The sequence below is a fragment of the Somniosus microcephalus genome, chromosome 21, assembly GCF_052327205.1.
Source record: "Somniosus microcephalus isolate GS21.2 chromosome 21, FLI_Smic_1.0, whole genome shotgun sequence".
Lineage (NCBI taxonomy): Eukaryota > Metazoa > Chordata > Chondrichthyes > Squaliformes > Somniosidae > Somniosus > Somniosus microcephalus.
Genome location: NC_141007.1, coordinates 62,888,713 through 62,913,024, shown reverse-complemented (window position 1 = coordinate 62,913,024; position 24,312 = coordinate 62,888,713). Strand labels below are relative to the sequence as shown.

The 24,312-nt window shown below is 44.9% G+C and overlaps 1 protein-coding gene across 1 annotated transcript in view; it reads right to left on the bottom strand.

Moving 5' to 3' along the window:
* Nucleotides 1-216: 216 nt before the first annotated feature.
* Nucleotides 217-24,312, bottom strand: part of timp2a (TIMP metallopeptidase inhibitor 2a) — a 101,503-nt gene continuing 77,407 nt past the window's right edge. The window contains exons 4-5 of the mRNA XM_085963757.1: nt 20,223-20,347; nt 217-3,792 (exon numbers count right to left, since the gene is read on the bottom strand). Coding sequence (XP_085819883.1) covers nt 3,595-3,792; nt 20,223-20,347 — 323 coding nt within the window. The 3' untranslated portion in view covers nt 217-3,594. The remainder of the gene's footprint in view (nt 3,793-20,222; nt 20,348-24,312) is intronic.

Below are 24,312 nucleotides of genomic sequence, written 5' to 3'. Positions count from 1 at the left end.
AATGTAAACAAAGAATCATCGTGGAATGCGCTGAGAATTTTATTAGGAATCTTAACTGATTTTATATCCTGTTTAACTGACATTTATTTTTATCCTTAGATCCACAGCAGCAATTACAATTCCTGCACATATATTCTGGGAATCCTATATGATCTGATTGAGATTTGGTCAGATAGAAAACCTGGACTTGTAAAAGAAAAGCATTTCACTAACATATATAGTAATAAATCTTTATTTGATAATACTGTATTTTTCCATGAATTCAGTTCACATGGAATTTACTACATGAATTATACAGAGTAACAAACACATGCGCCAAATGTTTCTCATCATCCTTTTATATGCTTACAGATCAAACAAATTGCAAGTCTCTGACTTTTTTTCTTCTAACAATCATTGCAAAACATCAAAGCCTTAAATTATGGCAGCATTTTCTGAACACGTATTACTTAAAAAGCATAGCTTTAAAAGAATTATAAGTTAAACATTCTATTAATAAACCTTTAAAAAAAAGAATTACAGAAGAACTAGATCAAATCTTAGCGTCTGGGCATTAAGTACAAAGATACTTCAAGAATGTAGAAAAATAACTTTTGGTATGTGACATTCTATCCATAGTGTTAATAAAGCTCATCTTTTATACTGGTAATCCTAAAAGAATGTTAATTACGAAAGAAATATCCACGAGGTATTTACAAGGCAGCTGTACCAGTGGTGAAGGTGAATATTTCAATGTTTTTAATCAGATCCAATTTTTTTTTATAAAGCTCTGAACTATCAGCCTCCAAATAATGTATCTCGAACTGAAAACTGTGATAAATCAAATTTGTGATTCATACTCCTGAACTTTCACCGTCTCATTTCTAACACAGTGAGTGAGATAACCAAATAATGCTGAGGACTGACTAAATGCTATAATTTAAAAAAAATATTTAATTTGCAAAACAAAGGCATTTCTTTCAATTTCCAATCTTTTTAAATAATGCTATCTCACTTTTATAAAAACAGAAAATGCTGAAAACACTCAGCAGGCCAGGCAGCATCTGTGGAGAGAAGATGGTCGGGTTCACGATTCAGGTCAGGGGATGTGGTGACAGGTCATCGACCTGAAACGTGAACCTTTATTCTTCTCTCCACGATGCTGCCTAGCCCGCTGAGTGTTCCCAGCATTTTCGATTTTTATTTCAGATTTCCAGCATCTGCACTATTTTGCTTTTTGCTATCTAACTTTGTAATTATTTATTCAGTGAAAGCTTAACACTCTCCATAATCTTGATGTTACCCTGCCTCTGACACTTAAAAAATACATAAAGGTGGTTCGACAACTTCAAATTTTTCTCATGATGTTCAAAAATTCACACTAATAAAAATTGACTTGCTTTTTATTCTTGGTAATTCCAACAAATACCTTAATGACCTATCGCGAGCATTTGCTGAAATGCCATTAACACGGCAATCATTGTTGTAGCGCACTGGGCTATGCATAAAATAATGACTTGGATTTTGTTGGCAAAGTCAAAGAATATATTTAGGTAACTATTAAAAAACAATGCTTATCATTCAAAAATTAACCTACGGCAACAAGCAACTCAACGCAATACGATGGATCATTTAGAAGGTGAGGAGGTCAAAGGACGAGGAACAGGAGTAGGCAATTCAGCCCCTTGAGCCTATTCTGGCATTCAAAATCATTGCTGATCTGGACATCACCCCAAATTATCCACTGTTGCTCCTTTATCCCTCAAAACCCTTACCTATCAAAAAAAAATTATCGATCTCAGGTCTTGAAAGCTTCAATTGACCCAGCAGCCACAGCCTTTTGGGGGAATAGAGTTCCAGGTTTTTACTACCTTCTGTGTGAAGAAGTGCTTCCTGATTTGACTCCCGAATGGCCTGGCTCTAAATTTAAGATTATTCCCCATTGTTCTGGATTCCCCCACCAGCGGAAATAGTTCCTCTTTATCTACCCTATTGATTCCTTTTATCATTTTAAATGACGGGTTGAGTAATTTCTGAACTTTGCAGATTACATATTTGATTTTAGCTATGAATTAAAGATAGTCAATCTGTAAATTAACAAATTATGAACTGGCTGTTTGTTAACAATTCTAAGGGCAGAATTTCTTTCTATTAACTGTGAATATCGATAATATTCCAGACAAGTGCTTGTAGGTAAAGCAAATTTGCAGAATGGTAATTTTGACAACTAAATCTTGAGCGGGTGGGGGAGGAACACCATACTCTTGTAATAATTACAAGATTGAAGAGGGCAACTGAACAATGTAGCAGGTTAGAAACTGGCTTTTTACCTCTAGGACCTGAGGTCATGTCTAACCTGGATTGATGGGATGAAAGTTTCCTTTCTCTGTTGACCAGTTTGTGCAATTATAATGCAGTTCTTGGCAGTCATGGGCCTACAGAACAAAACTGTTCCTAATACAGCGCTAATTGGAAATCTTGCTTAGAGAGAGGAAAATGAAGCCAAAATGTCACACTGGTGCAGCAAGGATTGCTCTCCTGAGGCCCGAAGCTCTGGAATTCCCTCCCTAAACTTCTCCAGTTCTCTCTCCTCCTTTAAGATGCTCTTTAAAACCAAGTTTTTGGTCACCTGTCCTAGTACCTCCTTAATTGGCTGAGTGTCAAATTTTGTTTGATCACGCTCCTGTGAAGCGCCTTGGGAACGTTATACTATGTTAAAGGCGCTATATAAATGCAAGTTGTTGTTGTTGTGGGCTGGGGAATGGTGCTGGGACGAAATAGAGGAAGCTTTACGCTGCATCTGGCAGTGCTATACCTGAACTGGGAGTGCTGGAAGCAAATGCTAGGTGCCTGGAAATGGTAAGTGTTCCATGCCCAGTATGAACATCTCTTGATGTAACACAAAAATTTAAGAATAAAAAAAGTTAAAGATTATCACAATACATATTACAATTATGGCCTTAATGATAATCAATATCATGGCTCATATCGGGTTAATATTTTACTATTGTATATTATTGTGACAACCATAATTGAAGTAAGAAGATTTATTAAATTGCAAAAGGAATAAATATTCAAACTCTTTCAGCATTGATTATCTTTTTCAGCTTGCAACAAACATTTCTATCATGCAGTCTAAAACTGCAGTATTATGTTAATTATTGTGACAGACTTATTAAATTAGATCAAGAATAGAATCCAGAATCCACAAAAACATAATTTCCTAAATAAAATGGGGAAAAGTGTCATTTTTGGACATGAATGCAAATGCACTACTCTAGGCCTTCAAGGGGTTAAAAATACTTACAAAAATCGAGGAGTCAATCCTCACTTTTAACACATTCAGACTTATACCAAATACTTTCAACACTGCAGCTTTCTGAAACAAACAAAAGTGCATTTCTATTTCTAGCCAGAGAAATGCACAGTCACTGTACAGCTGATGCCAAAATGCAAAATCTAAGTATATGCCACGTTACATACAGGTATCACCAGACAGTAAGCAAACAGACCTGCTATATTGGACAGAAGAAATTTGGGTTACATTTTTCGGATTATAGACAACACTGTTTTTGCATGAAATTTCTGTTGAATGGCGAGTTAGATGTAATAAAGTTATGGATCTTCTACATCCAGAAACTCTTTCTTGGGTTGAGCTACACCACGGTACCATGCACAGGAATCATCGCTCCGCTTAACGCAAGCATAGTGCTTGGCCTGACGTCCGTAAATGCTTTTCTCGGTCACCCAGTCTGTCCACAGGCACTCACTTCGAGAGGTGATGTAGCAAGGAATGGATGGACATCTCACGATCTAATGAGGAAAAGAGCAAACAGATTAATGTGGAAGGTAAACAGCTTCCTTGGTAAAAAAAAATTGGCAAGTTGCCAACGATAACCCATTTGTTTTATTGATGCACTTATAGATTGGTTATATTGCCAGCCAATGGCAATACTGAATTGCTCTTAGACCGCTCTTGTCCCTGTTGCCTTGACATGGTTCAATTTTTCCACACCATGTACCCGTTAGGCAGCTCGCATGTACAGCCGAATCAAGAATACTTGGGGCCCTGGGCTCTCCACACAACCCTCCCCCAACCAATTAAAGCCCACCCCAATGGAGAAGGCTGGGCTGCTGCTCTCCAATACTCGGACTCATGGGTGTTGAAGGACAGCTTATTGTTCCAATTGGACCAGTGGGTAAGAAGGCTGTGCTCCTTGGGTTATAACAGACAGGCCGCTGATTGGACATGGCTTGACTCCCCCCCGCCACCTCCCCATCCCTCGCCAACAGGGGCCCCATATTTGACTGGGGCCCTGGGGCACAGGCCTCATAGACCCATACATTAGTGCGCCACGGTGTTGAATTTATGGCTGTGTTACTGTGTATGTCCTTCATAGATAACTGCTTTGGTGCCGGTGCTGAGGCCGCAGGACCGCTGAACTTCAAGCTCTTAAGGTTTGTACAAGTTAGAAATAGCTGACCGCACAGGATCTTCCAGGATAAATATTAAGAAAGAATTTGCATTTATATACCATCTTTCATGTCCTCAGGATGTCCCAAAGTACTTCACAGCCAATTAAATGCTTTTGAAGTATAGAAACCGTTGTTATGTAGGCAAACACAGCACAGCAATGAGATATATGACCACAAAATCTATTTTTGACCGTGTTGGTTGAGGGACAGATGTCGGCTAGGATACAAAGATGGGAGGGAAAGTAGTGAGTGAGGAGGACATAAAAAACCTGCAAAAGGACATAGACAGGCTAAGTGAGTGGGCAGAGATTTGGCAGATGCAATATAATGTTGGAAAGTGTGAGGTTATGCACTTTGGCAGAAAAAATCAAAGAGCAAGTTATTATCTAAATGGAGAGAAACTGCAAAGTACTACACTACAAAGGGATCTGGGGGTCCTGGTGCATGAAACACAGAAAGTTAGTATGCAGGTGCAGCAGGTGATCAGGAAGGCCAATGGAATCTTGGCTTTTATTGCAAGGGGGATGGAGTATAAAAACAGGAAAGTCTTGCTGCAGTTATACAGGGTATTGGTGAGGCCACACCTGGAATACTGCGTGCAGTTTTGGTTTCCATATTTAAGAAAAGATATACTTGCTCTCGAGGCGGTTCAGAGAAGGTTCACTCGGTTGATTCCAGAGATGAGGGGGTTGACGTATGAGGAAAGGTTGAGTAGGTTGGGACTCTACTCATTGGAGTTCAGAAGAATGAGAGGCGATCTTATCGAAACATATAAGATTGTGAGGGGGCTTGATCGGGTGGATGCGGTGAGGATGTTTCCACTCATGGGTGAGACTAGAACTAGGGGGCATAATCTTAGAATAAGGGGCTGCCCTTTCAAAACTGAGATGAGGAGAAACTTCTTCACTCAGAGGGTAGTAAATCTATGGAATTTGCTACCCCAGAGAGCTGTGGAAGCTGCGACATTAAATAAATTTAAAATGGAGATAGACATTTTCCTAGCAGATAAGGGAATTAGGGGTTATGGGGAGAGGGCAGGGAAGTGGATGTGAGTCTAGATTCAGATCAGCCATGATCCTATTGAATGGTGGAGCAGGCCCGAGGGGCCATATGGCCTACTCCTGCTCCTATTTCTTATGTTCTTATGTAGGAAAACACCCTGCTCTATTCTTTGAATAGATAGGGCCTCAGTTTAACATCTCATCGGGACAACACTGCCCTAAGTACTGTACCCAAGTGTCAGCCTAGGTTAGGTACACAATATCTGGTGTGGGGTTTGAACCCACAACCTTTAGACTCTAGCAAGAACGCTACCACTGTGCCAAGGTTAGCACCTATTAGAATGTCAGCAACCCTTAGAAGGCGGTAGCTGAAATTTGAAGAGATGTGGGCACTTAACTGCAGATGGTGAATAAAAGGGTCAAGAGCCTTTCCAAGGATTATAATGGGGATAATGAGCATATGGAAAATTGTTGGCCAGTCTTCCCAAAGACAGTATGGGCCAATTAAAAAGTAGCTGGCAAAAACAGTGAATAACAAAATAAATGAGGAGTAAATGAAATCTTTGGACACGCTTACAACTGAAACCCATGGCACATTTAACATCTTAACCGGGATTCGCACAATAAACCATTCCACCACAGCTTAGCTGCATAGTGCATGGTCAGTTACTGACGGACAGAATGGGCTGCAAGTTGATCACTGTCTGTGCTCCATGACAAGTTGCCACTTGATACAAGGTGCGGCAGAAATGGAGTTTCAGTCATGTGTCTTAGAAGAAAGTCTGTATTTTAGTGTCATTATGGTCTGGCAGTCATAAAATGTTGGGTACTGCTAATTGCTTATCAACCTGTGTATAATACATGAATACACATTGGAGTGTGCTATACCCAAGACCATTTCAGAGGCACTGAGATGTGGATGTTTGCTTGCTTGCTGTGTATATTGTGTTAAAAACACTTTATTAACATTTGTCTCAAAGTTGCTCCCATGGAAGAAAAGGTAGTTTAATATACTAGTGGCTGTTCAGTGCAGAGTCATTAGTGTTATTCTGTCCAGTGACACCCCTGATAGCTGTCTGGGTAAGTGAGAATGTCCTGCAATTACTAAGCTTGAGCTTCAAAGCTGACCAGCAAACATCCTTTGTATTTAATGTTTGATTGCCAGCTCAGGGTTGAACAATACATGCTTTAATTCTAAAACAGAAGCAAAATAGTGCAGGTGCTGGAAATCTGAGATAAAAAGAGAGAATGCTGGAAAACACTCAGCAGGTGCGGCAGCGTCTGTGTGAGAGAGAGACAGAGTTAACGTTTCAGGATGTCAGGAACAGTAGCATAGTGGTTGTCATAAATCTCATCATCGAGAAACTACCTATGAAATAACACTGGACGGCCAGCTGGTGGCGCCGTCCAAGGAGTATAAATACTCGGGCGTTGGCCCCAGCTTGCCAGGGACATTTTGTAAGACAAGGAACTAGTGAAGTACAACTAGACTTCCATGTTCTGAAATAAGTTGATTGAAGCCTTGCTTTATACTCAAACCAAGTGCGTAGTGAGTTTTATTACGTCAGTGGTTATGTTACTGAACTTGGAATCAGCAGGAGGCCTGGACTAATGATCTCAGAGACGTGAGTTCAAATCCCAGCATGGTAGCTGGTAGTTCAGTTAATTAAAATAAATCTGGAATAAAAAAAACTTGTATCAGTAATGGTAACCATAAAACTATCAGATTGTCGTAAAAACTCATCTGGCTCACTAATGTCCTTTAGGGAAGGAAATCTGCCATCCTTACCCGGTCTGGCCTATATGTGACTCCAAACCCACAGCAATGTAGTTGACTCTTAACTGCCTCTGAAATGGCCGAGAAAGCCACTCAGTTGTAACAAACTGCTACGAATAAGAATAAAACTGGACGCACCACCCAGCATCGACCTCGGCACTGGCTATGGACCTAACGGCACACGCAGCTAAATTGGGAGAACTGTCCCACAAACTCGTCAAGCAACAGCCTGACATAGTCATACTCACAGAATCATACCTTTCAGCCAATGTCCCAGAATCCTCCATCACCATCCCTGGGTATATCCTGTCCCACCGGCAGGACAAACCCACCAGAGGTGGCGGAACAGTCGTACACAGTCGGGAAGGAGTGGCCCTGGGAGTCCTCAATATTGACTCCAGACCCCATGAAATCTCATGGCTTCAGGTCAAGCATGGGCAAGGAAACCTCCTGCTGATTACCACCTACCGCCCTCCCTCAGCTGATGAATCAGTACTCCTCCATGTTGAACACCACTTGGAAGAAGCACTGAGGGTAGCAAGGGCACAGAATGTACTCTGAGTGGGGGGACTTCAATGTCCATCACCAAGAGTGGCTCGCTAGCACCACTACTAACCGAGCTGGCTGAGGCCTGAAGGATATAGCTGCCAGGCTGGGCCTGTGACAGGTGGTGAGAGAACCAACACAAGGGAAAATCCTACTTGACCTCGTCCTCACCAATCTACCTGTTGTAGATGCATCTGTCCACGACAGCATTGGCAGCAGTGACCACTGCACAGTCCTTATGGAGATGAAGTCCCGTCTTCACACTGAGGACACCCTCCATCGTGTTGTGTGACACTACCACCGTACTAAATGGGATAGATTCAGAACAGATCTAGCAGCTCAAAACTGGACCTCCATGGAGGCGATGTGGGCCATCAGCAGCAGCAGAATTGTATTCCACCGCAATCTGTAACCTCATGGCCCGGCATATCGCTCACTCTACTATTACCATAAAGCCAGGGGACGAACCCTGGTCCAATAAGGAGTGCAGAAGAGCATGCCAGGAGCAGCACCTGACATACTTAAAAATGAGGTGCCAACCTGGGGAAGCTGCAACACAGGACTACATGCATGCTAAACAGCGGAAGCAGCATGCTTTAGACAGAGCTAAGTGATCCCACAATCAATGGATCAGATCAAAGCTCTGCAGTCCTGCCACATCCAGTCGTGAATGGTGGTGGGCCATTAACTAACAGGAGGAGGAGGCTCCATGAATATCCCCATCCTCAATGATGGCGGAGCCCAGCACGTGAGCGCAAAAGACAAGGCTGAAGCTTTTGCAACCAACTTCAGCCAGAAGTGCCGAGTGGATGATCCATATCGGCCTCCTCTGGAGGTCCCCACCATCACAGAAGCCAGTCTTCAGCCAATTCGATTCACTCCATGTGATATCAAGAAGCGACTGAGCGCACTGGATACAGCAAAGGCTGTGGGCTCCGACAATATAGAGTCATAGGCCTAGAAATTGGGTTGAGGCGCCAAAGTGGCGCCAAGTTCGCCTGGGCGCTGGTTTTTGCGCAGTGTTCGGAGCTGTAGCGATTGTCAGAAATTCAGTTGAAGTGCCCCTAGAGGGAGACGGGGCGAGGCTCGAGGCGCTCCGCGTCCCTCTTAAGGCGCTGAAACTGAATATCGCAGCGCAACGTGCCGCAGCGCCACACACTGCCGCAGCGCCACACACTGCAGCACGGCATGCTGCGGTACTGCAGGCCTTCCTCCCACTGTTAAGGGGGAGGGGCCTGCAACAGCGCGAACCCCGATCGCGAGTGCCGGCAAAAGAGCCCGGCACCAAGGAGAAGTGCTGGGCTCTCGGGAAACAGCCGGCAATGCCGCGGAGAGGGGGGGGGGGGGGTGGTCCAGGAGGCCGGGGACGGAGGTGCTGGCAGGCGGCCGCCGAAAAAAGCGGCCGCCCCGCACCTCCACCTTAACTTGCGCCTCTGCCGGCGCAGCAAGGCCCCGTGAACCGGGGCGCGAATGGGGCGCTGCGCACACCGATGACGTCATCGGTGGCGGCGCAGCGCAACAGGCTAACGCCACCATTAGCACCCCTGCTGAATATCACGGGAGGCGCAGCCAGTGGCGCTACAGCCACTGACTGCCTCTTTAGGCGCTAACAGGTGGCGCTACTCACCCAATTTCTCCCCCATAGAGTTATACAGCACAGAAAGAGGCTCTTTGGCCCATCGTGTCCGCACCGGCCATCAAGCCCTGTCTATTCTAATCACATTTTCCAGCACTTGGTCCGTAGCCTTGTATGCTAAGCGTTTCAAGTGATCATCTAAATGCTTCTTGAATGTTGTGAGGGTTCCTGCCTCTACCACCCTTTCAGGCAGTGAGTTCCAGATTCCAAGCACCTTCTGGGTGAAAAAGCTTTTCCTCAAATCCCCTCTAAACCTCCTGCCCCTTGAAACTATGCCCCCTGGTTATTGACCCCTCGACGAAGGGGAAAAGTTCCTTTCTATCTACCCTATCTATGCCCCTCAAAATTTTGTACACCTCAATCAGGTCCCCCCTCAGCCTTCTCTGCTCTAAGGAAAACAACCCCAGCCTGTCCAGTCTCTCTTCATAGCTGAAGCACTCCAGCCCAGGTAACATCCTGGTGAATCTCCTCTGCACCCTCTCCAATGCAATTACACCCTTCCTATAGTGTGGCGACCAGAACTGCACACAGTATTCCAGCTGTGGCCTAACTAGCATTTTGTACAGCTCCATCATAACCTCCCTACTCTTATATTCTATGCCTTGGCTAATGAAGGCAAGTATCCTGGCTGTTATGCTGAAGACTTGAGCTCCAGAACTAGCCGCGCCTCTAGCCAAGCTGTTCCAGTACAGCTACAAAACTGGTATCTATCTGACAATGTGGAAAACTGCCCAGGTATGTCCTGTCCACAAAAAGCAGGACAAATCCAATCCGGCCAAGTACCATCCCATCAGTCTACTCTCAATCATCAGCAAAGTGATGGAAGGTGTAATCGACAGTGCTATCAAGCGGCACTTACTCACCAATAACCTGCTCACTGATGCTCAGTTTGGGTTCCACCAGGACCACTCGGGTCCAGACCTCATTATAGCCTTTGTCCAAACATGGACAAAAGAGCTGAATTCCAGAGGTGAGACTGACTGCCCTTGACATTAAGGCAGCATTTGACCGAGTGTGGCATCAAGGTGCCCCAGTAAAACTGAAGTCAATGGGAATCAGGGGAAAACTCTCCACTGGCTGGAGTCATACCTAGCACAAAGGAAGATGGTTGTGGTTGTTGGAGGTCAATCATCATAGCCCCAGGACATCGCTGTAGGAGTTCCTCAGGGCAGTGTCCTACACCCAACTATCTTCAGCTGCTTCATCAATGACCTTCCCTCCATCATAAGGTTAGAATTGGGGATGTTCGTTGATGATTGCTCAGTGTTACGTTCCATTCGCAACTCCTCAGATAATGAAGCTGTCCATGCTCGCATGCAGCAAAACCTGGATGACATTCAGGCTTGGGCTGATAAGTGGCAAGTAACATTCGCCACACAAGTGCCAAGCAATGACTATCTCCAACAAGCGAGAGTCTAACCTCCACCCCTTGACATTCAACGGCCTTACCATCGCCAAATCCCCCACCATCAACATCCTGGGGGTCACCATTGACCAGAAACTTAACTGGACCAGCCACATAAATACTGTGGCAACAAGAGCAGGTCAGAGGCTGGGTATTCTGTGGTGCATGTCTCACCTCCTGACTCCCCAAAGCCTTTCCACCATCTGCAAGGCACAAGTCAGGAGTGTGATGGATTACTCTCCACTTGCCTGGATGAGTGCAGCTCCAACACTCAAGAAGCTCGAACCATCCAGGACAAAGCAGCCCGCTTGATTGGCACCCCATCCACCACCTTAAACATTCACTCCCTCCACCACCGGCTTACCGTGGCTGCAGTGTGTACCATCTACAAGATGCACTGCAGCAACTCGCCAAGGCTTCCTCGGCAGCATCTCCCAAACCCGCGACCTCTACCACCTAGGAGGACAAGGGCAGCAGGCGCATGGGAACATCATCACCTGCAAGTTCCCCTCCAAGTCACACACCATCCTGACTTGGAAGTATATCGCCGATCCTTCATCGTCGCTGGGTCAAAATCCTGGCACTCCCTCCCTAACAGCACTGTGGGAGTACCTTCACCACACGGACTGCAGCGGTTCAAGAAGGCGGCTCACCACCACCTTCTCAAGGGCAATTAGGGATGGGCAATAAACGCTGGCCTTGCCAGCGACGCCCACATCCCATGAACGAATAAAAAAAAGATTGATGACCTTACATCAGAACTGCTAGATGCTAGAGTTTAACAGTTTTTAACCAAGTGCAGATCTCCCCTCCCCCCCCACACCGCCCCCACCCCCCCCCCCCCGCCCCACATACCGCCCCCCGCCCCACATCTCTGTCCTTGGCCTCCTACACTGTTCTAATGATGCTCAGCACAAGCTCAAGGAACAGCACCTCATCTTTCTATTATGCACTTTCCAGCCTCTCGGCCTTAACAGTGTTTAATAACTTGAGATTTTAACCACCACTCCCATTTTGTCAGACAGCAGGTGCTGGTAATGAAGGATGGCTGCACCCGAGCCGCTGGGATTGGAGGAGGAGCGGGCTGGTGCCTGAGGTGTGGACCCCCTCTTGGTCCACGGCTGGCAGAGTGGTCTGCACCCCTGGGGTCTACCCACCTTTCTCCGCCTCATTCCCTGGCCACGGGTGCCTTCTCTTTGCCAAGTTTTCCATGTTTCCCTCCCATTTTGCTATTCTGCTGTAACCATTTACACCTCCTCTAGACCCATCTTTTGTTTCTTTACTTGTCCCATTATTACCTCCTTTTGCCTTGCACCATCATCCCTTTTGTCATTTAATCATCCTGTCCTCACAGACCTTCCCCATTGTTCTTTCCTCCCCTCACTGTGCCTTTTCCCTTTCTCTGTGTTTGCTTAAAAACTGTTCCCAATTAAATCTCCCTGAAAATCTCCCAACATCTTCCAGTTCTGATGCAAGGTCACTGATCGGAAACATTAGCTGTTTCTCTCTCCACAAATGCTGCCTGACCTGCTGAGTATTTCCAGTATTTTCTGTTTTTATTACGTGCTTTAATGCCCCTTGTTCCAGGATCTTTTCAAGAGAGAGTTTGGAGCTATACCTGCACTGCACAAAGTCAGCACTTATTCCAAACTGACCGTGATAGGGCAGGCAAGGTGATGTAAGAAAAAGGAGACTTACCATCAAGTAACTTTAAAGTAAGCTTTAAGTAACTTATAAACACACTATATACACAAGAGAGGTCTTTATCATGCCTCTGGTAGAAGCCTCTTACAATACTGAACAGACCAGTATTTATACCAGTCCAACAGGAAGTGACATATGACAGGAAGTGAGGTATGTACACAGTTCATAGTTCATAGTTCACAGGAAGTGATGACATAACTTCCCGGAAGTTATCATTTTTATCACATTCTTCCCTCCTGCAGGATTAGGAGGCTGTGGTTTACCTTTTGGTCCGCAGCCGCCGAACAAGGAAGAGTCGCACCCGTTTGGATTCCCGTCGTAGAGGGTCGCTGGTCCGCTTACATGCGGTTGGCCATTGGTCAGAGTCTGTGTGGCCTGGATTGCCCTGTGAAGGGTCGGGGAGATCATGGCTTCGAGTACGAGCCCCAATAGGTTCAAAGTCGGACTGCCTCTGTTCAGAGGGAGGTGCAGAGCTGGTCTGTGGCGGATCAGTACTTTCATGCGCGGTACTGGGAGGGTCGCAACCTTGAGCACGGGGTTCTACCGGCACCAAGCTAGTTGGTGTCCGATCAGGATCCTGGAGAGGGGTACCCGATAGGTCCCAAGAGTTTCCTGGTGAAATGCCATCACCCGATGTCCCACTAGGTCCTGGTGGGCAGGGAGCCAGATCCCGTAATGATACAGTAGATTCTCGGCCGTCGGAATATCGTATGTTTGCATAGGTGGGGTTGGCATCGGTTAGTTCGACCTCGTCTACAAGAGGGTCATTTTTAGACGTCCGAACGTATCTTCGGAGTAATACAGGTCCAGGAGTAGTTAGCCATGACGGGAGTGATGTTCCATGAGATGAGCGACGCTGGAATCCAAAGAACCGCTCATGAGGTGTAGTATTTGTGGCTGTAGAAAGCAGGGACCGTATAGAGTGCAATGCATCCGGAAGCACTGTTTCCCATTGCTGGTCTGGTAGGCCCCGAGATCTTAAAGCGAGACGTACGGAATTCCAGATGATACCGTTATACCTCTCTACCTGCCCATTTCCGATGGGATGGTATGGTGTTGTTTTGCTTGTAGCAATTCCCCGTTCTGAGAGGTAGTCCTTGAGTTCCCTCGACATAAAGGATGGACCCCGATCTGAGTGAATATAAGCCGGCATGCCACAGAGAGAAAATACCTGCTCAAGGCAGCAGATTACTGTGGACGCCAGCATATTGGAGCAGGGGAAGGCAAACGGAAAACGTGAATATTCGTCGATCATGGTGAGCAAATATGTGTTCCGAGTTGAAGAGGGCACTGGGCCCTTAAAATCGATGCTAAGTCGTTGCATCGGTTGGGTTGCATGTATGAGTATACCATCTGAGGGGCGGAAGAACTGAGGTTTTAATTCCGCACAAAGCCGGCATTCTGAGCATATTTTCTTTACATCTCCAGTGGAAAAAGGGAGATTCCGTGATCGTACGAAATGTAGCATGCGCGTAACGCCAGGATGACACAAACCATTGTGGACATCCATGAGAGTGGAGGATGACATAGTGGAGCAGAATGCCCGTGTGAGGGTGTCCGGGGCCACATTCTCCTTGCCAGGCCGATAGAGAATGGTATAACCAAAAGAGGCCAGTTCCATCCTCCAAAGTTGTATTTTATTATTCTTAATTTTGGTTCGTTTTCGATTATCGAGCATGAAGGCGACTGATCGTTGGTCCGTGATCAATGTAAAGTGCTGGCGAGCTAGAAAATGGTTCCACTTCCGTACTGCCTCTATGATGGCTGTGGCTTCTTTCTCAACCGGAGGATAATGTAGCTCGGCACCTTGTAAGGTCCTGGACATAAATGCTACAGGACGACCTTCCTGATTCCGAGTAGCCGAGATCGCCACCTCCGAGGCATCACATTCAACCACGAAAGGGAGATTCTCATCAATGGAGTGAAGAGCCGCTTTCTCCAACTGTTTTTTGAGAAGGTTAAAGGCTGCAACAGCCGCTGTTCCCAGTGGAAATGATCTAGCATGCAGCAAGGGTTGGATTTTGTCCGAAAAATGAGGAATCCATTTAGCGTAGTATGCAAACAGACCGAGAGCCCGACGTAAAGAAGCCGGATTCTTAGGTGACGGGAGCTCTTGGAGCGGGCGAAGTCTTTCTGGGTCTGGCTTAATGATACCATTGCCTACGCAGTAGCCAAGGATGTTGATGGTCGGTTGCGACTCAACAGATTTGGATTCATTCAGGGTCAAATTACGGCGATGGAGGGCATCCCGAAATTTTTGGAGGTTGGAGTCGTGTTCCTGTTGATCGTGACCTGCAATGGTAATGTTATCAAGATAGGGAAAAGTGTCCCTTAGGTTTTCCTGCTTAACCAGGCCATCCATTGCCCGTTGAAAGACAGCCACTCCATTAGTAACCCCGAATGGGAGGCGACGAAATTGGTACAGCCGTCCATTAGCCTCAAAGGCTGTGTACTGCTTATCCGAGACCTTCAAGGGTAACTGATGATAGGCACTTTTTAAATCGTAAGTTGAGAACACTTTGTATTCGGCCAGTTTATTAACCATATCATCAATGCGTGGCAATGGGTAGGCGTCCAAGTCGGTATATTGATTGATGGTTTGCGAATAATCGATGCATAGTCGCTGTTTGTGAGGTTTTAGAGGGTTCTTGACAATGACGACTTGAGCCCGCCAGGGCGACGAACATGGTTCAATGATATCCTCTGCTAGAAGTCGAGAGATTTCAGCCGCAATAAAAGATTGGTCTTCCTGATTAAAGCGCCGCGATTTCGTTATTATCGGTTGGCATTGAGGCGGAATACTGGCAAATAATGAGGGTTCATCAAGTGAAGCTGCTGATAATGCACAAAATGGTAATTTAGATGGTATATTAGAAATAGTAAGTCCGGGTTTGGATCCACCAAACTCAATGGTGAGTTTCTTATGCTGTTTTTGGAAGTCCAGCCCTAAGAGGAGATCACTACATAAGTCTTTGAGCACCGAAAGTCGGGTGGAGGGATACATACGACCATGAAGTGTCATATCAACAACACAAAAGCCGGAGATTCTGGTATTAAGTGATGACTGGGCCATCGCAATTGCCTGGTCCGATGGGAAGACATGTAGTTTCAATTTCGCAACAATCTGTTCCTTAATGAAACTATCAGTACTTCCTGAGTCAATTAAGGCATCTAAGGTATGCCCTTTAATTGAAATTTTTGTGGCTGCCTGAGACAGGTTCTGTGGGCAAGCAGCTGTAATTGGTGTCGTTGCACAGAGAGTGGCTAAAACTCTCGGTGTGCTTCTTCGGGAGAGAGCTCGAGAGGAAGCTTGATAGGTCCTAGCTGGAGCATCTTGATAGGCCCTAATTGGGGCAGTTCGGTAGGCCTTAGCTGGATTGGCCCTCGTAGAGGCCCTTGATAGGCAAACTTTAGCAAAGTGTCCTTTTTTCCCGCAATAACTGCAGATTGCATTGCGAGCAGGGCAGGTTTTCCTAGGGTGAAAAGCATCTCCACAAAAGAAGCATTCCTTCCTAGATTGCCAAGAGGCTGCTCAAGTGGGGTCGTCCTCCTCTTCTTCATCAGAATTATCAGAATTAGATTCCCCCATGATAGGGTTCACCTGAGACCGCTTGAATTGTCTGGTTGCAGCTACAGCAGCAGATCGAGATCTGGGCAGCTGATAGAGGTCTGCATTTCTCTTTGCCAAATCCAGTGAACAAGCTAGGTCAAAAGCTTTTTGTAGCTCAAGTGTTTTACTTTCTAGTAGACGCTGGCGTATAAATGGAGAGGCAATCCCGCAGATGAAAGCATCACGAATCATTTCTTGGCGGTACAGCTCAGCTGAGGCTGCCTGAAAGTTACAATCTACGCTGAGCCTGCGAAGTTCTTGCAGGAATTCGTCAATTGATTCCCCTGGTCCTTGTCGGGCTGTGGCCAGTAGATGTCTAACATAGACCTCATTTGGGGTCTTGGCATACAGTTTCTTAAGTGCCCGAATCACCTCATCGTAATTATCCCATTCATCAACATATTCGAACACTTTTGGGGTCACATAATTGATAAGTATCTTCAATCTAGCAGGAGCATCCGCTTTACATTCATCCAGAAAATTCTCAAAAGTACGATACCAATGCTTCCATACCCTGCCAGCTGCTGGTGTATTCGGGTCCAAGTCCAGACGAATAGGTCTAAGGATTTTCTCCATGATGGGTGGTTCCCTGGATCCTTAACTTCCGAGTTTGTCCGAAGGTCTAGTATTTGTCAGTGTAAATACTAAGTTACTTAAATTGATGTAAGAAAAAGGAGACTTACCATCAAGTAACTTTAAAGTAAGCTTTAAGTAACTTATAAACACACTATATACACAAGAGAGGTCTTTATCATGCCTCTGGTAGAAGCCTCTTACAATACTGAACAGACCAGTATTTATACCAGTCCAACAGGAAGTGACATATGACAGGAAGTGAGGTATGTACACAGTTCATAGTTCATAGTTCACAGGAAGTGATGACATAACTTCCCGGAAGTTATCATTTTTATCACACAAGGTTCTTCATAGCAGTGAACAACTACTTAAAACACAACAGACTGGATTTCAAGGGTCAGTGCTAGCATCGAGAACTATTTATGTTGTTTTTGATATTCTATAACTACTATAAATGTACTGTTTGTATTCAAACAAAAATGTTCAATAAATCTGATTATCAGTTAATAAATAGCCAAATCCACAGTTTAGTACGCTGCTCACTGTAATGCTTACTCAACTGAAAAATATCAGGTGGCAGATCCAGTAAATTGGAATAGAGTGATGAGGGCTACATTTACCTAGATATTGGGCAAATAAAGTCACACTCTGGGCCATAGGGAGCATAGGACTTTCTTACAGGAATGGTCTCTGACATTGAACCCAAAGAAAATACATATTGAAAAACCCCAAAACAGTTTGTTGGGATAGAATATCACTCCACAGACCAGAGTTGAAGAGTAGCAACAATTTTAAAATGTTTACAAGGACCCAGGAAAACTTAAGAGGAGAGAATTAGGCCAATTGGCGGCAGAGGAAAAAGGCAATGAACATAGCCACTCAGTAGAAATGCTAAAACTGGAAAGAACAGCACGAGAAGGGGAAAGAATACTACAATCCGAAGGTGGAGAAACAGGAGAGGCATATGAGGCAGAAGTAAAGTAGCAGAAGCTCCAGTGTGAACTTGAACTGGCGAAAAGATGGTTGTCTCGAAGACTGAACATCATCAACTGGGGATCCGGCAAAAAGAATCCCCACCTGATTTCTCATGCTGACAGGATCAATCTCGCGAGTCGATAAACGAGCCATCACGAGCTGATCTCCCACGGTGTTGCAGATGAGAATTCAAGGCCAAGTGTAGTATTGAGGTGTAGTAGTGTTATGGGGTGGGGTGGTGGGCAGGAGGAAAAAAAGCAAGGGCAAGGAAGATGACGGGAAGGGCAAGAAGGAGGAGAAGTGATGGAGTGAAGAGGGAAAGGGAGAGGTGGGGATGAAGGAAGGGCAGAAGAGAGGGATGAGGAGGAGAGGGAGGCAGTAGAGAAAAGAAGCAGGAAAAACAAAGGCTGGAAACTATCTCAATGGGAAGCAGGAGTCCAGATTTTCAGCTTTGTGGGGGTGGGCGAGGATTCTAGTGAGCTAAACATTCCCTCCCCAAAGACTCCAAAATCCTCACCCCCTGTCTAGACTTTGAAAATCCTCATGGTAGAGGTGGGTGTAGTTAAACATTTACCTCTCTCCCTTCACAGGCACTTGAATTCTGTTCAGCTGGGGGACAGGGAGCGGGGCGGGTTTTCCAGCTAACGTGACCGTAACAGATTTATAATGGAAAAGGGTCATTTACAACACTCCCTATAGGTGTAACTGCCACTACAGGTAGATGTTGACACTTCCACAATGGATTTTACCAAGGATAGAGGCTGACAGGATTTTTCAATACATTGTTAGAATGAGATGTTACAATCCGCTCAGCATTTTTTATATATATAGTAAATATGTCCATTCCAGTGCAATTAGCCGTAGAAAACCCAAACTCAATGTACTTATTATTTTTTAAAGCCATCAGAAACTGCAGTCAAAACCTTACTCTTGGTGTCCTGGGACAGACAGTTCAAAACTGTCAACAGTAATTATCATGAAGTAAGGAGCATAAAAGCCTCCAACACAATCATAGAATCATAGAAATTTACAGCACAGAAGGAGGCCATTCGGCCCATCTTGTCCGTGCCGGCCGACAAAGAGCTATCCACCCTAATCCCACTTTCCAGCACTTGGTCCGTAGCCTTGTAGGTTACAGCACTTCAAGTGCATATCTAAGTACTTTTTAAATGTGATGAGGGTCTCTGCCTCTACCACCCTTTCAGGCAGTGAGTTCCAGACCCCCACCGCCCTCTGGGTGAAACAATTTCTCCTCAAATCCCCTCTAATCTTCTGACCAATTACTTTAAATCTATGCCCCCTGGATTATTGACCCTTCTGCTAAGGGAAATAGGTCCTTCCTATCCACTCTATCTAGGCCCCTCATAATTTTATACACCTCAATAAAGGTCTCCCCTCAGCCTCCTCTGTTCCAAAGAAAACAACCCCAGCCTGTCCAATCTTTCCTCATAGCTAAAATTCCCCAGCCCAGGCAACATCCTCGTAAATCTCCTCTGCACACCCTCTAGTACAATCACATCTTTCCTGTAATGTGGTGAACAATGGCGAACCTTGGCCTCCAAAATCTGGCTTAGACTCCATAACATAAATCAACTAGAAAAAAGAAATAAGGACAATGTTCAAATGATCTAAACTGAGGATTGTTTGCGCAGCAGTTGGTGTTTACTCCAAGTATCACAATTTTTCCAAAAATTTTCTCCTGTTATTGTGGTGACTGTTCCTGGGATATGCTGACGGCAGCCCTCCGGTATCTTGGCCAGCTGGCCATACTTCAGTCCAGCAAGTGTGTTGGCATTCACACGTGCAATTCCCTCAGGGATTACTGAAAAATAAACCAAGCACACCGAGGCGAATTGCAGCATTGCCACTGGACCCAGTGCTGGGATCAATTAATTGAGTGCAGGCCATGGATTGAAGTTACAACCCACCAGATCTACATGCTATTTTTGAAACCAAAACGTTTCACTAAAAAGAGAACAGTTGTAAAGCAAATGTGTTTTGTGGATGCCAAAGTTGGTTTCAAAAGTAGCAGATAGATCAGTGAGGTCTGAGCTTTGATCCAGTGTCTGTGTTCAATTGGCTGCTCTCAGCAATGGACCTAACGGTAGTACTACAATCCACACCACGTTGTTCAGTTCACCCAAGAAGCCACCAGGCAGCTACAGAACCCTTTGCTCATACTTTCTTTCTAACTGTTCTCATTTTATTAAATAGTCTTCACTTTCAAACATAGCATGTAATTAACTTGCACTCTGCAGTGATTTAGATTTTAAATTTTTAATAAAACTTGTACCAGGAGGACTCACTGTTCTCATGAACTATTTCGACTATCTGAATGTACACTTAATGATCGCCACTTACATATCTTCCGCTTCACAGCAGGGCAGTTAAAGACATAATGAGGCAATTCAGGCGCCAATCTAACTGAAGATGCACCAACTTTAATAAGCTTGTGTATTCGTGACTCAATTGTCATCCAAATAATGTTCTCATCGCACACCATTTTCTTGGTTATTATATCATTTGTTTTCTCTTACCTTACAATCACACCCCATTTGATATCTCTGGTTCAGGCTTTTCTTCTGTGTGGGAGTTAGCATGTCCCATTGCACAATAAAATCACAGAGTGTGATTAACATCTTTCCATCTTTGCCCAGTTTTCCTGTGGATATATTAAAATGAACCCAAATTATCTTCAATGATCAATGGATTTTTTGCTCATCTTTTCTTCATTGCTTATAATTTGTACAAATCATGTACAATCAAGAAAAGCTCAACCGAAGGAGTCAACGTGTCAAGTTGACGAAAACGTCTTGTTTTGTGCACATTTATACGTCTGAGGCCTTGATTGTTGGTCTTCTTTAAATATTGAAGGCTGTGATCTCTTTCATTAGATTCCGGGAAATTTTCTTTTTGCTCAACAAGGTCAGGGGTCTCAGTGCTGGGGATGAAACATTTCTCCACTTTTTGTACGCTGTGTCTACATCAAGCTCACACGGGCACCGCAATGATTCATTCTAGATTAAACTTCTCTACTACTTCACCAGTATGTTTCAAACCTAACCTCAGAACTGTAGCCCCTACTGTATACTTACAGCTGCTCTGAATGTGAATGCTAATTTATAGACCTGCACTCAACCTTAACGGAACTTAGACTGGCCTAAATCATTTCATTTCATTCCTTCCAGCTGCAAGAATGAGGGCACTTTCATCTCGTCAATCTGGGATGGATTTAAGTTAAAGTTTAGAGGCAAAGGAATCCACTGTGCAGTCCGCCAAGCAAAAACATGTTAAAAAATGCATCACCCTGCATAGTTAGGCAGAGATTTGGAACTACGAAGTCAATTATGATCTCCCAGTGGGTCCTATCCTGCTGCTTCCAGATGTTTATGGGCATGTAGGCATCAGTTACCTGTTTAATACGAATATGGACTGCAGACTGACTGATGTTGATGATAACCCCTGTGGAAGGAGGCAGTGGCAATGAACTTCAGGGCTGCAGTGACCTTGAATGCAACAGGCAATTATATGCCAAGCCATTGCAGTTGGCTGCCTGTCTTCTTAGAAGGTGTGCCACAACTCTTGTCACTACCTCCTTGGAGAGTCAAAGCCTCCTTCAGCAATGTTCTTCGGGGAACTGCAAGTATGTTGTTCTGGGCCTATAACCTCTGCGGGTAGGGTAATGATTCTTCTGAACAAGTTTCTTTCTATTGGCTTTCTCTCCAGCTCCGGCTCAGTTTGCTCCTTCTCGTATTCCGAGAAGGAACCCCTTCAAGAAACAATTGTAATGCCAGAAGCACTTTGACAGTTCAAAACCTCATTTGCAGCCTTGGTGCAAACATGGACACAAGAGTTGAATTCCAGATGTGAGGGGAGAGTGACTGCCCTTGACCGAGCATTTAAACAGAGTGTGGGACCAAGGAACATTAGTAAAACTGAAGTAAATGAGGATCAGGGAGAATACGCTCCAGTGGCTCGAGTCGTAGATGGCACAAAGGAGGATGGTTGTTGGAGGTCAGTCAGCCAACCCAGGACATCGCTGAAGGAGTTGCTCAGGGCAGCGTCCTAGGCCCAACTATATTCAGCTGCTTAAATGACCTTCCCTCCATCATAAGGTCAGAAGTGGGGATGTTCACTGATGATTGTACTGTATTCAGCTCCATTCGCAATTCCTCAGATAATGAAGCAGTCCATGCCCGCATACAGCAAGACCTGGACAATAGCTAGGCTTGGCTGATAAGTGGAAAGTAACATTTGCGCCAACAAGTGTCAGTAAATGACCATCTCTAATAAGAGAGAGTCTAACCACCATCCCTTGACATTCAACGGCATTACCATCGCCGAGATCCTCACCATCAACATCCTGGGGGTCACCACTGACCAGAAACTGAACTGGACCAGCCACATAAATACTGTGGCTACTGGAGCAGGTCAGAGGCTGGTTATTCTGGGACGAGTGGCTCACCTCACAACTCCCCAAAGCCTTTCCGCCATCTACAAGGTATAAGTCAGGAGTGTGATGGAATACTCTCCACTTGCTTGGATGGATGCAGCTGCAACAACACTTAAGAAACTCGACACCATCCAAGAAAAAGCAGCCCACTTGATAGACAGCCGTAAACATCCACTTGCTTCACCACCGGCGTACCATAACTGCAGTGTGTACCATCTGCAGGATGCATCGCAGCAACTGGACAAGGCTTCTTTAGCAGTACCTCCCAAACCCGCAATTCTCTACCACCTAGAAGGACAAGGGCTGCAGGTGCATGGGAACACCATCACCTCCAAGTCACACACCATCCTGACTTGGAAATATATCGCCATTCCTTCACTGTCGCTGGGTCAAAATCCTGGAACTCCCTCCCTAACAGCACTGGGAGCACCTTCACCACACGGACTGCAGCGGTTCAAGAAGAAGGCCCACCACCATCTTCTCAGGGGCAACAAGGGATGCGCAATAAATGCTGGCCTTACCAGCGATACCCACATCCCAAAAATGAATTAAAGAAAAACCTACAATAGCAACTACAAGCACCTTCAAATCCTCCCAAAAAATCCACAAGCTCGGCAACAAAAATGTCTCCTAAAGCTCTACTTTACAGCTTTACTTGAGGGAAGCTGAGGATCCTGTTAAATATAATGTTTGAAATGGCTACCTCAGGTCTTGTACTGTCCATGGTTGGTGGGTGGGAGCTGGAAGTGGTGTTAGGTGGTACAGTCAGTAAATGGCATTGGCATTATAATATCACGTGAATATATTCACGAGGTTCTTGCCTGTTTCAGACAGTAGCTTCAGTCAGCAGGAATTATGACTACAGGAAAATCAGGCACGTTGCAAAAAGCAGCAGTAAGCGTTCAGGAGGAACAAACATTTTATTTTCCGCCTGCCACTGCCCTGTTTTTGAGTGCAATAGTGGCAGTAAAGGAACAAAAATGTTTGTGAGCATTTAATTTGATGGCATAATTTGTGGTGCAAAAATGTCATTCGTTAAATGAAAAAGTAACCAAATTATTTGGATTTATTGTCTTCAAGACATGCAACACCAAATGATGCACAGTCTTCCAAAACCGAGTAGTTTAAACTCTCCAAGATGCTGATGGTTCCCTTGGGAAAGTCAGTTTCTAGACTGATGCTGGGAAAATGTAGACCAATCTATAATTAAATACCTCCAATAACTAGAGGTGCACACAATGGTGGAATCAAATAAATGTAGAAATTCATGTCTTGGAGTTGAAGATAATGGATCTGTAATTTCAAAAACCTGCAGAGTGTTTTACCTTGCTTTCATTTTAATTAGGGAAAATTGCATTCATTACTCTTTCTGCTAAATGTGGTAGATTACATTTCCTAGCACAAATTAGCCACTCTATAATTGTGCATCATTCTCTTTCTCTACATCCCACACTTGTAAAAAGATTACATATACAATTAGTTCCTTTCACTACAATGTATGATGTGCTAGCAGTATAAAATTCTCATTCTCCAGATAATTTTATTTCTCTATATTGCTGTGATATGAAAATTGTAAGAGTTGCAGTGATTTATAAAATATATACAATCAGTTAACTTGTAACTGGAACAAATGTAATCTAATATTCCATTCCAAAATAGTTTTGCTTTCCTGAAGCATTTTTATACAAGGTGCTCTCATGCCCTGTCTTTTAGGATGCCTTACATTTCCAATTGCCTCCTTACCCACCATTGCTCAGCTGAAAGGGTGATTTTATTCGTATTTGGGATGTGGGCATCGCTGGCAAGGCCAGCATTTATTGCCCATCCCTAATTGCCCTTGAGAAGGTGGTGGTGAGCCGCCTTCTTGAACCACTGCAGTCGGTGTGGTGAAGGTGCTCCCACAGTGCTGTTAGGGAGGGAGTTCCAGGATTTTGACCCAGCGACGATGAAGGATCGGTGATATACTTCCAAGTCAGGATGGTGTGTGACTTGGAGGGGAACTTGGAGGTGGTGGTGTTCCCACGCGCCTGCTGCCCTTGTCCTTCTAGGTGGAAGAGGCCACGGGTTTGGGAGGTGCTGCTGAAGAAACCTTGGCGAGTTGCTGCAGTGCATCTTGTAGATGGTACGCACTGCAGCCACGGTACGCCGGTGGTGGAGAGAGTGAATGTTTAAGG